Here is a 13,057-nt window from a genome sequence, read left to right on the forward strand (position 1 = left end):
TCCCACAATTCAACCACAAGAAGAAGAAAAAGCCGCCAAACGCCCCGCGTCTTACTGCTGAGATGTGGAGCCTCGAGAGCCTTTTCTGAACTGCTTGCTTTCCGCCATGGTCCAGAGAGAGGAGTGTGAGAACTCGGCATCACATCCAAGAAGAAATATTCCTCTCCTGGATCCCAGTGCCCACCCTCCCCGCTCGCAGGGAAACCCCTCGGCCCGCCTCGCGAGAGCTGGAAGCGCCCCGGCCGACTCGGAACCTTCAAGGAGTGAGCGCTCTCCTCCCTGTTCCCGTCTCCGGTGCGACGTGTGGAGTCGCCTTTTTTTGTGGAACGTCTCTCCAGTAGGGACCAGGGTGAGTGGAGGTGGGGGGAGGAGGGTTGTGGGACATCTGGCAGCCAGATGGCCAAAGTTCAGCTCGCCTTCACCGGGACGGGACGGGCGGCGCACAAAGACGACAGTTTCCTCTTGCAGCGCACAAAAGAACGACGTGAAGGAATGATACCTGAGGGAAAACAGCCCTCTGGGGCTTGGGAAGCTGTAAATTTAATATTTTACATTTGGGATGAGAGGAAAAAAAAAACACTTTAAAGACATCAATTTAAGCTCTGGGAACCTGTGGTCATTTTCCCATATTTTTAGTGTTGAATAGAGGTATTTAGTGTGATTTATCATCATGAGAATTCAGATTTACCCATCATCTCCTCGTCACTCCAGGTGGATCGATTTCTGAAGCATTGTGATGAAGTTAAGAGTCAGCAACTGATGATGGGTTCAAAAAATGTCATTAAGGAGTCCTGACTCGTGCGAACCCGGCGTCTAATGACAGACCAACGGAGGCGCGGACGACTTTATGACGTGCGATTTTGACTGACTTGAAATAAACGTCTGCAGCCTTCGTTTGAAATCCCGAAAAACATGAGACGTTGGGAGAGTCGACTAAAAACAGAGCTTAACGTCTCAGAAAGGAGCATTTACACAGCAACACCCCCTCCCCACACACACACACACACACACACACACACACACACACACACACACACACACACTCCCTTTCAATCTCTGTCGCTTTAAGGACATTTAATCAGTAGGTTTCCTTCACCCACCACCACAGTCATGCATGATAATATGCATGTTCCAGTGAGGCTGTAAAACAGACGTTACCCTCTTACCCACGAGGACTTCCTGTACCATGTGGCGTCCTTATTCCTGAAACATCCTGCTTTTACAGGCCTCGGCATCCAGCCCCAACTAAAACGTTAAAAAGCCTTAACGTCTTACCTTCTAGTCTATCACCTCTGCCGGGTAGAAGCTCGGTCCTGCTGATTTCAGGCCCGATCCGGCGGGCGGGCAGCTGGGGCGGAGGCCTGAGTAGAAATAGCCCTCAGTCATAAACATCCTCCTAGAGATCCAATCGAGACGACTCATCAGAGAGGCTGTTTACTCCACATGTCAACCAGAGGAGCGTCACCCTGCCTGCGAGGCTATAAAACCAGATAAACCCTGATTTCAAGAGGACAAGAGCAACGCCACGGCGAGACGACAGTAAGGCCGTGGAAACCGGAGCCTCCTGCCAAGCAGAGCAGCGCCGCTCCATTCAGGACGCCCCATTTAAATTCAGCCGGCGTCCCAACTTCGATGTAGAAAAGCGCCTCGAGACAAAAGAGTACGAATGCAGACAGGAAGGAGCATGCAGCTGCAGGATGCATCTGTCGCTGGGCCTGGAGGAAGGATGCAGGGCGCTCCTCGCTCAAGAGATGGAGGGATGGAGAAGAGAGATGGAAGACGTCTCACGTGAAGGTGGAGAAGGACAAAAAAAAAGAAAAAAAAAGATGCGCAGCTTCTGTTTTCATCTGATAACATAAAGGTTTTGCGAGATTTTAAAGTCTGCAGGCGACACAAACGCAGAAACAGATGTAACTTTTAACTATCAGCTAAGAAATCAGTAGAAAAACCTGCTCAGTCGTACTTACCAATCAAATTTAATGCATGCAAAATAAAGTTTTGCCGCGTTACTAACCTACTTTTATTTTGAAGTTTAATTTGTTTTCAAAAAAAGGTGTCAAAATATCAAGAATAAACCAACATTGAGACAAAATCTGAGTTATAAAGTCAGTCTGTCATCACAGGAAGCCAAACCGTTCATCACACACACACACACACACACACACACCCAGGCACAGGAAGTGTGCACACACCTTCACAGGAAGTGTTTAGTTGTACTCTCTGACACTTCCACCCTGCAGCTGCACACATATTTCAGCAGTGAGGTGAAGGGTTATGTGCAGGCGCGATTCCACAGGACATGGTTAGTTCCTGAATCGAATATCGGAAATGTTCTCAGAGCTTCCTCTGCAGACAAAGCTGCCGTTTTCATCTCTTTCATGTCGATTCACATCTCCCCCCGCTTCAGCTTCCGTCTAAAAAAATCCATCACGCAGCTCATTCTGAGAGGAAGCTGCAAAACGTTCAAGGATGTTAAATCTACTGGGACCCCGACATAAACCACATGGGAGACCTTTTCCCCTTCTACATTCTTGATGTCATCCCAACTTCAGCTGCTAAAAAAAGCCTTTCCAAATCTATTTTTAAAAAATAGATTTAGATCTCTATCAGTCCCACGCGCTTCCGTCTGGAATCTCTACCGTACCTGACATCCAGCTGACGACCCGTTTCCAAGGACGACAGAAACGATCCCCGGCAGGTAAGCGTCCCACGGACGCCGTCAGACGTCCTCTGCAAAGCGGGCGGCGGTCCGGCTGAGCCGAGGCATCCTTTGTGAGCGAGTCAATGAAAGTGTAAGGACGGATCTGCAAGGGTGGGGGGCAGTCGGATGTTTAGACGGGGTGACGGCACGCTCAGCATCCCCTGCGCTGGAGGTGCGAGGCGACTCTCGCACGCTGGGATGTGTGTGCATGCAACTCTGCAAGGAGGATGTGGAGGCGGGCAGTCGCTGCCGGTGCCCCACCCCCCATACCCTGTACGCCCCCACTCAGGGAGAACGACCCCCACCTACACAAGAGGCTCTTGAGAGGCGGCGGCGATCCCAGGCGACCCTCGCCCGGCGGCGTCACGTGAGCCTAATTCACTACGAGGTCATAATTAGTGGCGTCATTAGCGGCGGACCCGCCCCACGTGGGGGCAAACAGGCCTACAGCTGGGCAAATACTCACATTAAGCCCCCCGTCTCCCCCTGACTTCAGCTGCAGAGGCCCGTGTGCTCCACCTCTAGTGGTATGACCCCGGGGTCACGCCGGCTCTTTGTGCACTGAGTGTCCCGTTTCATCCAGGGAGGGGGGTCGGGAGGGGTTCGGTGGGGTGGAGCCGGGACACATCAAAGGAGCATCATGTGCTTTTGTCCTCCTGCCCGTTTGACTTTTCATATTTTGCATTGTTGAGCAGAACAGACGCGTCCCGTCGCGATGGAAGGATTCGGCGTGATGTGACTGGACCCCTCAGACGGGTTGGCGTGATTTGATTGGTGGAATGTAGACGGGCGTGATAAAGAACGTCAGAACTTTGGACGCGTCTTAAAGCGTGAAAAAAACGCCCACGCCAAAGAGGGCGTGTCGCAAAACGATGTCGAAACGGAGCCGCTGATGTAGAATCTACAGCGGCCACACCTGTTCCTTCCTTCCTTCCTGCTGCTATGAAGAAGATGATGAAGATGACCGTGAGCAGAAACAGGTGGCGGTGAAAGGGTTAAAAGAAAGAGAGGATGTTCTGTGAAACTTCCTCTGGAACAAAAAAAAAAAAAAAGACAAATGGTTCCCGTCACCCGTCTCCACATCAGTCCTGGTCTGTCTTCCCTCCGAGAGGCGATCGGATAACAGGAATAATATTTCACCTCCGCGAGAAAATGAAGTTTTTATTTCTTCTTCTTCTTCTCCTTTGGGCACGTCGGTCACCACTGTCTCTAATCCGTCCTTCATGGCTGTCCTCACCACTGTCTTCTCAACTTTTCTCTTTAAAATGCAATTTTATTAACAGGCTACAACAAAGACGACTCTAGTCGGGAGCCTGAATTAATGCACACGTTGCTCAACCATGACACCCTGTGGTAAAAATAAAAGTTTATTGTTCCTACAAAGAGAAACATCAACTTTAAGTGCTAGAAGAATAAAGCGCTTCTGTATTTCTGACTCCCTCTAGGTTTAAACCAGAATGGAACTGGACCCCGGTTTGGGGCCGATCCAGCGGGGCCCGTTTCAGCTCCTGGCTTCTGATTAATGATGATGTTTGATCAGGTCTCAGTTGTTCCCATCTGCCCCCACTCCCCTGTCACCCCACCACTACCCCCAGGGACGTGAGGGTAAAGCGATACCAACGGGACCGGGTCCAGCTGCATGGGGCCAACAAGGCATCAAGGACGGCGTCTCGTGAGCCGACTCAGTGACTTTCCAATCTTTTAATCCTAGGAATGAACACGTCTGGGCAGATTTGATGAGTCACGCCAGGAATAGAGTCAAAAAAACTGAATCATGACGATGCAATATCCATCACAATACATGTCACAATACGGTGTTTACGACTCCATACATCCAAATGTGTCAGGGCAATAACATAAATAGAATTTTTGATTAAAATCTGAAAATAGACACTCAGAAATACCATTTATAATAATAGATATTGCCCCCCCCCCACACACACACACACATTCATCTGTATTGAAATGAACATGATTGATCAATAATTAGAACATTGATAATTTCAGAGATTCCAAACTCAAAAACATTAATTATTACACAACATTAGAAATTATGCAACAAAAAAAGTTTTTGAATGAACTTTTTTTTTTTTTTTACAGTTTCTTCTATATTGTATAAAAGTTATATTAATGATAAGGTGCACTTTAATGATCTCAAACTGGGAAAGTCAGATGTTGCAGCAGCATTCAGACAAAATATCTCAATAAAATTCAAAATAACAACAAAAACATGCCAAAAAAAAAAAAAAAACCCGGCTCCTGTCCGATAATGGACACACGCTCCTGACTGTCTCTATTCATCACCGTCTGCGGATATTTCGTGGATTTCACGCACAATTCCCCGCAGGAACAGAGAGTTTTTGCGCAAACAGACGGAACAGCTCCTGTTCGGGTCCTCCGCTTCTTAATTACGCAGATTCGTGATAAATAAAGGCGCTCAGACGTCGCGGCAGATCCGCACAGTTAACTTGCGGGGTTTTTTTTTTTTTTGGAAGCAACAACAGGCTTAAAGTTGAAGCCACTCACCATTTCAGCTCACGGTGCGTGGAACCGTCCCGGAACCGGCAGGCGGAGGATGGAGCTCCTCTTTCTGTCCGTTACGCAGGGAAAGAAAATAAATAAATCACCGCCGGTTGTTTTTTCTTCTTTCTCCGAGAAATTTACGAGGAAAAGGATTCGGCCGTGTGGCCAAAGGCGAAGCGCGCATGCGCAACGGACGCTCATCCTCTTGTCCTCAGTGGGTCGAATTTAACTGTAATAAATCAGTCAGAAGTTAAATTAAAAGGTGAATAAGAAGTAATAAACAGTTTAAAGTTATGTTAAAACAACTTAGTTAGATATTCTTATATCAGAGGTTGCGTCACAGTGATTTAAATTTGTGAAAATAGATTTTTTTTACATGATTTACGTCCATAAAAGTCCAACATTCCAAAAAAAAAAAAAACCCCAGCTCCTATCATAAATATAAACCTTATGCTAAGTTTAAATAATTATGTGTTCTTTGACAAAGAGAGCTCAACATTCAGATTTCATAACGCATGAGGTTTTTTTTAGCAGAATAAGTTCAGAGTTATTTATTTATACCTTTGGAATTGTATTAAAAGTTGCTTTAAAAGTTTTCAGACATTTTATTCTAACTAATATTTGAATGATTTTCATCAGTTTTACCTTTCATTCAATCAGAATGACTGCATAAAACAGGATGATTAGAATAAAAGATGGTGCAAATAATGTTATTGATAATTATTTTTAACATATAGTTTTAAATTGTGGTCGGTTTTAATCTTTCATTTTACCACAACAACCTTATTTTCGGAAAACTATAAATAAAATGAGAATAAAATTTATTTAATTAAGTATTTTAAACCCATGAATCCTGTTATTATCATCCTAATAGCATATTGAATTATATTTGAGATGACATTTCACATGATACATCCACTAAATTCTAGACTTTTACCCCGTCTGTCAGACACAGAGGACACCACATACTTGATATTCAAAAATCTGTAGAATAATAATTTTTTTAATAGTTTTTTGGTCAATTTTAATCTTCTATTTTACTACAAAAACCTCAAATGTCGTTATAAACGCACAATAGATGATTAAAGTAACGCTAGGTGCTCTAAAGGGACTTTATAATCCCAATGATAGAAAATTAAAAAATGTTTTTATAACCATGCCTTCTGTTTTATGCTCATATTTGAGGACTTACTTTTCATTAGTTGTATTCCGTGTATGCCACTATGGGAAAGCCCAACAATTAGTGTAAGACAAATAGCAGAGACAATTAATCCGAGGATGGGGAATGGGTCAGCAGGAGTTTGGAGGACGTTGCGCAAACAGAAAGCTGCGCTCCTTGTAAACACGCACCCAGGCGCCTCATTACCACCTGAATGGATGATGAGCTGTCAGGTAACAAGTCTTGAGGACGTTTGTCAATTTCCTTTAATGTTCTCAGCTACTTGTTAAGCATGAAAGGGGGTGGGAGAGGGTATATAAGACTCCCCTAATCTCCCACTAGAGGAATTTGTCATCTAACATGCGCCCATTTGGACCTGCGTCTTTTGCGCTGCACGCAGCTGTCCTAGCGCAGCTGGCGTGCGGGACTCCCAGCAGCATAGATGAAGGATTTCATCTCAGGTCGTTACAGCGGTTTTCCATGATGCCCACCTACATGATGCACCTCTACAGGAACTTTAGGTCCAACTTCTCCAGTCCGGCGGACGCACCGGAGCGGGACGCGGCGCGGCGCGCAGACACGGTGAAGAGCGTGGTGGCCAAAAGTAAGAGTCCGCTTTTATTAATTCGTTCAACTTCTGGGTGATTTAAACGTGTGGTCAGGCTTGAAGGACTTCTTTGGTCCCAGACGACCTCAGAGGGCTTCAATCCACATCCAGCCCCGTGGGGGAATAACCACGCAGAGATGAGCGTGTGAAAAGGCCGAGCTTTTCTGCCTAATTCTCAAAGCAAACCCTCTTTCACCCTAAATAGGTGATGTTGATTAGACATCTTGCCAGACAGCCCCTATACAAATCTCTTGTTAAGTCAAATCAACAAGTTCCCTCAGTTCTTTTTCACACTTGGCTTGATTAGATTAGAGCTGGGGATTTAATGACGCGTTGGAGCAGAAACCCTCCCCGCCGCTGGATCCAATCCCCGCGTCTCTGCGTGGTGTCGGAGTTATTACCTGTTTGTTTGCGGATATGCAGAGTCTGTTAGGTGATTGGTTTCAGCCCCGTGTTCGGTGTGAGTGGATTAATAGAGAGGCAGGATTCCACTTTTGATAAGCAGCTCTATACATTTTAATCTCACCTGTATTTGAGCCACACCTGTCCATTGAATCATAATGATCCACCACAGGTGTGGGCCACAGATAGTGATTGATTCATTTACAAGGAGAGCAGCCTTGATTTATAAGGATCTGTACACTCATGTGATAATAGAGACGTCATGAAAAGGAGTGAATCTAAGATCTTAAATGACAGCTAGAAATTAGGACTCCTCAAAAACACATTTTCAAAAAGTTCTGCTGTCAAATTTATCCTGATTTTGTGACTTAAGAGCAGCTTAAAATTCATGAAATGGTTGAAATGATCATTTTCAGAAAAGACTTTTTGTTTTAGTGTAATTCAATTCTAACAGTTTGATTTAATTTGCCCTCAAGTGACTCTCTGGTGCGTAAAAAAAACAGCTACAAGTAGAATTTAAATGCATTTGCTGAATGACAACAGTTGAGTTGCGTTCATTTGATTTAATCAGACTTTTTTTCTTGATTAAATCAAATTTTGCATGTAATGAAAACACTTTTGACATAATTATATCACTGGTGAATATCTTCCCAGCATTGGGATGAATGCAGAGCAGTAACCCCCCCCTCCAGTGATGCTAATCTGTCTCTTCCCTTCATCAGGTTTGACATACAAACGGAGACGCTGGGTTGCGACCTTTGACCTCCACACGCTGCTGACCGACCAGCAGATCCAGGCGGCGGAGCTGAGAATCAGGCTCCCTCAGATTCAGAGTGTGTGGAACGTCACGGTGGAGGTGCACCACCATCGGGGGCCCACGTGTCCCAGGAACCGGGCCTGTCGGAAGCGGCAGCTGGTGGGCCGGCTGGCGTGGTCGTGGCTGGGGTCTCCATCCCAGAGCTGGAGCGTCATCGACGTGACCAGTCCTCTGCTGAATTGGATCAAGAAGAAATCCACCTCTAGAAAAGGACAGTCCAGAAGACGGAAAGCGGCGGACTCGCAGTGGGGCCCGATGTTCCCGGACCTGCCGGTCCACCTGGTCAGGAGGGAGCAGGACGCCGGCGAGCGCGCCTTACTGGTCATCTTCTCGAACACGGGTTGGGATGAAAACTCCAAGGCGAAAGCAAGTTTACTCCTAACAGCTGAGCAATCCAAGTTCTTGTCCCCCACCGAAATCAAACGGGCTCGGCGGCCCAGGAGGCGCAGGACTAAACGGGGCCACTGGGGACAACTAGTGAGGGGCCAGTGGGGGGCCATGAGCGGCGACGAAAGTTCTCTCTGTCGCAAAGTCGACCTGGAGGTAGACTTTAATCTGATCGGGTGGGCGTCCTGGATAGTGTTCCCTAAAAAATACAACGCATACCGCTGTGAGGGGTCTTGTCCCGGACCCCTGGGGGAGAACTTGAACCCAACAAATCACGCTTACATGCAGGTGAGTCTACGTCGATCTGTTAGTCTGTATTATACGAATGGAATGATTGAAGTCCTTGTTTGTTCCATCTACAGAGTTTAATGCAACATTACCATGCCGGCAGAGTAACCCCCCCTTGCTGCGCCCCCACCAAAATGAGCGCGTTGAGCATGCTGTACTATGAGAACGGACGGCTGGCGCTGCGACATCATGAGGACATGGTGGTGGACGAGTGCGGCTGCCAGTGACCTGCAGAAGCAACGCGTGTCTGGAAGATGACACTTTACGGAAGGAAAAGAAGCTCTTGGATGTTTGTCCCTGTGCACCGATCGACTGCAGCTGACACCCCCCCCCAGCAGAGATTTTTACTGGGACCCAACCTTTGGTTAGTGAGGAGAACATTTCAACAGGAGTGTCCAGCTTTGCAGCTTTGCAGCCGTGTGCAGCGTACAATCCCCCTATTTTATCAAGAAGTGAATGAAATGTTGAATATTCCAGCACTGATTTTATTGGACGTTACCTTTTGTATATGTTATTGTATATTTATTGTAAATATCTAAAAGTTGTATTTATGTACATTTGTTTACGTATTTTTGGTCGTTTTAGTTAATGATACTTCATAAAGCTGAATCTCTACTATTATTTTCCAAATGCGGCATCAAAACGTAACGTTTGGTGACAATTTAAAACTGGCATTGATTGTTTTGGGAGGTTGATGGTCTTATTGGCTTATTTGAACGGATATTTCCAAATTTAAATCAAATTGACAACAATTTTAGAGCATTTTGTTGCGCACACGCATTAGAAGAATCAAAAAAGGAGATTTTTAAAGTGTGGCCAAAATATTACAGGACCAAGATGTTTATTGTACAAGAAAAAAGAAGTCAGAAATAGGTGTTATTTTAATTTAAAAAATTGTATCATAAAAAAGTTATTACAAGGGAAAAGCCACATTAAGAAAATACCTGAACTTTTAAATGATTGTCTAAGAAACTGGGTTGTTAAAGTAATATTCTCTAAACATTTTTCAGTCAATCTAAGTGGCCTTCATGCTCTGTTATACAAACTGCTCTATTGGCTGCTTTTGCTGTCATAAACCAAAATGAACACACATAAAACAACAGATGTCAACACTGAGGTCACAGATATAGTATTGTGTGTGACAGAAAGGAACCGACACGCAAAACATGTTCTGGTTTTCAGTGAGTCACTGGGATGTCCAGCAAATACTGTAAAGTAAGGCTGTTACAAAGGGGAACTAAAGAGCTCATTGTATTCAAATCCTTTGAAAATACAAACAGGAATTTGCCACAGTCACGACGGGCACACTGGTCAAACTGGAAATAGTTGACAAGGACTCGGAGGTGAGGCAACATTTAAATTTATCATGTCAGTATTTTTTATGTACATTTTTTATATTGTAAAACAGTCTTCAAGAATAAGCTAAAAATAGACAAGAATTGCTATAGAAATTCTCATAGTTTGAAAGCTTAATAAAAAGCAAAATGTTAAAGTTTAATAATAGTAAGAAATGTCTTAAATGGTGATTTAAAATGTCATGAGTGATCGACTGGAACCTAAGTAACAGTACTGTGCTGTACTTCAGAGAAAGTATTTTTACAACTTTATTTTGAAAAGTCAACTCGCCAGGCTGACTCTTAATTTGTTAGATTCTTTAATTTCCGGTTATTTGGTCGTAGTATACTAGTGTATGCTAAATTTGAATCTTGAAGGCAAAGCCCACCCTCCCCTGCCGTTGATTGGCTAGATTCCGTCTTGGCTCATGAGGGGTAATGATTGGTTTAAATTCAGGAAACGTTATCTAAGTAGACCAATCGAAGGCGGGTCGTGGCTTCTCAGAAGCAAATTCGAGTTTGTTACTCATTGTAGCTGAGCAACAACGTCCTTTTCAAGGTGTTTCAAGTTACAATATGAACGTAACCGTTTGGTGAATTGTGCTGTACGTGACTAAAAATACGCACATACCAAATTTGACCGTAGGCGAGCGGCTCTGGCTAATCTTAGCTAGTGTTAGCGGCGCTTTTCGGTAGCTTCTAGCGTGGGTAAGTAGCTTCCTGGCTTAGCTTTGGTTAAAGTTTAATCATTAAACTATATTAAAATTACAGTTAATAAGGGTTTCCGCTAATTAGGCTGTGGTTATACGAAAGTATTCCGGGATTTACTCTCGTTCATGTAGTCCGTCTTCATTTAGTAATGTAGTTTCCTGTTAGTTTCAACTGAATATAACCACAAACAACATTAATATAAAATTCATGGGTACTAGCATATCAGTTTCTTCATGTTTGCGGAACACTTATTTCCTAATGACGTGTTGTGCTGTCATTCATTATCCATTAATTACCGAGGTGGGAGAGATCGGGGGTAAACTGTGAAAAAGCTTTATCATAACTCGTCCACTAGATGGCGCTGTTAAAGCTAAGCCTTATACAAGACAGGAGTGAAAATATATTTCCTGTCATTTTTATCCTGACGTGTTAGGTTGTAAATGCTTGTGGAATATTTCCTTCAGTTTTTTTTTTTTGGCTATTCAAAAGTATGTGTAATTTTGCATGAACTTACCCAGGAGCAGTGACTGCAGAACAATGGCTGAGTCAGTGGCACACGTGGCACGGAGGATAAATGAAATCGTAGAGGAGGGGAAAGACAGTTTGGGTAAGACTTCAGTGTTCCAGCATCTTTTCAGCATGATTGATGCAATTTTAGAATCAACCACCAGATGGTGATAAAAAACCACAACTACTGTAAACTTGAACTTGGTGTGATTATATATACAGTAAGTACACTATTTCAGTAAACATTCTGTGGTTTAATTAAAACTAATGTCATGTTCGTGTTCTCTGCAGACCTGTCCAACTGCAAGCTCATTTCATTCCCTGACGGTGTGTTCAAGGTCCTGAGGAGTGTGTGCGAAAACATCCGTGTTATCACATTGGCTGACAACGAGATCAAGGCCCTGTCTGGCAACTTCTTCTCCATCTTCACCGAGCTGAGAGGTAAGGAAAGAGTCCGTCTATACTGTGGATGAAGGCACAGATCATTAATGTTTTTCGAACATATTTCAGAGCTGGACCTCAGAGGCAACAAACTCACAAAACTTCCTGACGCTGTCGCAAAAATGGAGCATTTGACCTGCATCGATGTGGCCAATAACAACTTCACTGTTTTTCCCGACAAGCTGACTGACGTGGCCACGCTAGAGAGGATCAACCTGGAGGGAAACAACATCACTGGTAATGATATTAAAGTCCCAAAAATAAAATCAGTGCACACCACTTCTGTTAAGTGTAAAACATCACATAAACAACTCATGCAGCCCTGAGAGGCTACAATGAAGACACAGAAAGGGTGTAAACAACATTTTCTCATATTTACTGCTTTTATTCCTGACCAGAGATACCTGTGGAGAAGCTGTCTGAGATGCCGGCGCTGAAGTGGCTCAACCTCAAGTCGAACCCTCTGGACTCCAGCTCTCAGCTGGCTCTGCAGTCTCCCCATAATTTTGACATTTTGTTGACCACAAACTCCTGAGAGGTGTTGTTTGCTACCTGTAGACTGCATGCTGTGTGCCTTGAACTGCAGATGGAGGCTTCTGTGTGCCTGAAAAGACTGAACTGTTGGAGCCTCAGTCAGAGACGAGACAAGACGTCTTCATCGATTGAGTTTAGAAGTGAAGCTGACTGTTCAGACATTGAGATTTGTGCAATGATTTATTCTTTTTAATGGTCGACATACTTTTTTCCATTTAATGACTTTAAACTGGATGCTTTGCAGCCTGATATTTGTTAAACAACACGGATTGTTTTCATTAGAAATATTGATAAATTCTATTTTAAACAAAGAATTTATCAAAAAAGTCAAACAATTGTTTTATAATTTTTCAAACTCTAAAACAATTGTATCCACTAATGAGGGAATTCTTTTCACGTTAATCTTGAACACATCTAACAGAAAACTCTAAAAGAAAAAACTTTCATTTCAGAATCTTAAAAAGGTGAATTCAGGAAAACAAAGGGTGAAAATGACTGTTAGTCAAAAGAACTTTTTATTCCATCTGATCATTGAACATGTGGTACGTCACGTCATATCTAGATGTCGAACATCAAACTATTTGAATTGATATATTTAAGGTCATAAATAACTCCAGTGTTTTCTAGTGTGGGCTAAAAGGCAGGG

The 13,057-nt window shown here is 43.9% G+C and overlaps 3 protein-coding genes across 8 annotated transcripts in view; 2 read left to right on the plus strand and 1 right to left on the minus strand.

Moving 5' to 3' along the window:
• The window catches only part of pald1a (phosphatase domain containing paladin 1a), a 31,256-nt gene extending 25,880 nt beyond the window's left edge, over positions 1 to 5,376 (minus strand). Inside the window, exons 1-2 of one of the 5 annotated variants that reach the window (XM_068305337.1) lie at positions 2,645 to 2,931; positions 1,276 to 1,361 (exon numbers count right to left, since the gene is read on the minus strand). Coding sequence is in view for 1 of the 5 variants with exons in the window: in XM_068305336.1 (XP_068161437.1) it covers positions 56 to 108 (53 nt within the window). In the remaining 4 variants the exon portion in view is untranslated. Of the gene's footprint in view, positions 1 to 55; positions 1,255 to 1,275; positions 2,604 to 2,644; positions 2,932 to 5,227 lie in introns of those variants that run through there. The other 4 variants (XM_068305340.1, XM_068305339.1, XM_068305338.1 and 1 more) reach the window with 4 other exon arrangements.
• Positions 5,377 to 6,743: 1,367 nt separating this feature from the next.
• On the plus strand, positions 6,744 to 9,191 carry ndr2 (nodal-related 2). Its single transcript, XM_068306033.1, has 3 exons — positions 6,744 to 6,987; positions 8,115 to 8,884; positions 8,959 to 9,191. The coding sequence occupies exons 1-3, from the start codon at positions 6,744 to 6,746 to the stop codon at positions 9,109 to 9,111; spliced, it is 1,167 nt and encodes a 388-aa protein (XP_068162134.1). The 3' UTR covers positions 9,112 to 9,191.
• A 984-nt stretch (positions 9,192 to 10,175) lies between these two features.
• lrrc20 (leucine rich repeat containing 20) lies at positions 10,176 to 12,655 on the plus strand. Of its 2 annotated transcripts, none has more exons than XM_068305216.1 (5): positions 10,176 to 10,227; positions 11,448 to 11,536; positions 11,728 to 11,877; positions 11,947 to 12,114; positions 12,276 to 12,655. In XM_068305216.1, the coding sequence occupies exons 2-5, from the start codon at positions 11,467 to 11,469 to the stop codon at positions 12,410 to 12,412; spliced, it is 525 nt and encodes a 174-aa protein (XP_068161317.1). In that variant the 5' UTR covers positions 10,176 to 10,227; positions 11,448 to 11,466; the 3' UTR covers positions 12,413 to 12,655. The 2 variants fall into 2 exon arrangements, with proteins under 2 accessions (XP_068161317.1, XP_068161316.1); XM_068305215.1 differs by lacking the exon at positions 10,176 to 10,227 and adding an exon at positions 10,705 to 10,926.
• The last annotated feature ends 402 nt before the right edge of the window (positions 12,656 to 13,057 follow it).

Source organism: Antennarius striatus, chromosome 21 (assembly GCF_040054535.1).
Source record: "Antennarius striatus isolate MH-2024 chromosome 21, ASM4005453v1, whole genome shotgun sequence".
Classification (NCBI taxonomy): domain Eukaryota; kingdom Metazoa; phylum Chordata; class Actinopteri; order Lophiiformes; family Antennariidae; genus Antennarius; species Antennarius striatus.

Excerpts from the sequence above, each read along its gene's own strand:
- ndr2 (XM_068306033.1), top strand. The coding sequence starts at position 6,744 with ATGCGCCCATTTGGACCTGCGTCTTTTGCGCTGCACGCAGCTGTCCTA. Across the intron at positions 6,988-8,114 it reads GAAGAGCGTGGTGGCCAAAA|GTTTGACATACAAACGGAGA; the intron begins GTAAGAGTCCGC and ends TCCCTTCATCAG. Across the intron at positions 8,885-8,958 it reads CAAATCACGCTTACATGCAG|AGTTTAATGCAACATTACCA; the intron begins GTGAGTCTACGT and ends TTCCATCTACAG.
- lrrc20 (XM_068305216.1), top strand. The coding sequence starts at position 11,467 with ATGGCTGAGTCAGTGGCACACGTGGCACGGAGGATAAATGAAATCGTA. Across the intron at positions 11,537-11,727 it reads GGAGGGGAAAGACAGTTTGG|ACCTGTCCAACTGCAAGCTC; the intron begins GTAAGACTTCAG and ends TGTTCTCTGCAG. Across the intron at positions 11,878-11,946 it reads CATCTTCACCGAGCTGAGAG|AGCTGGACCTCAGAGGCAAC; the intron begins GTAAGGAAAGAG and ends AACATATTTCAG.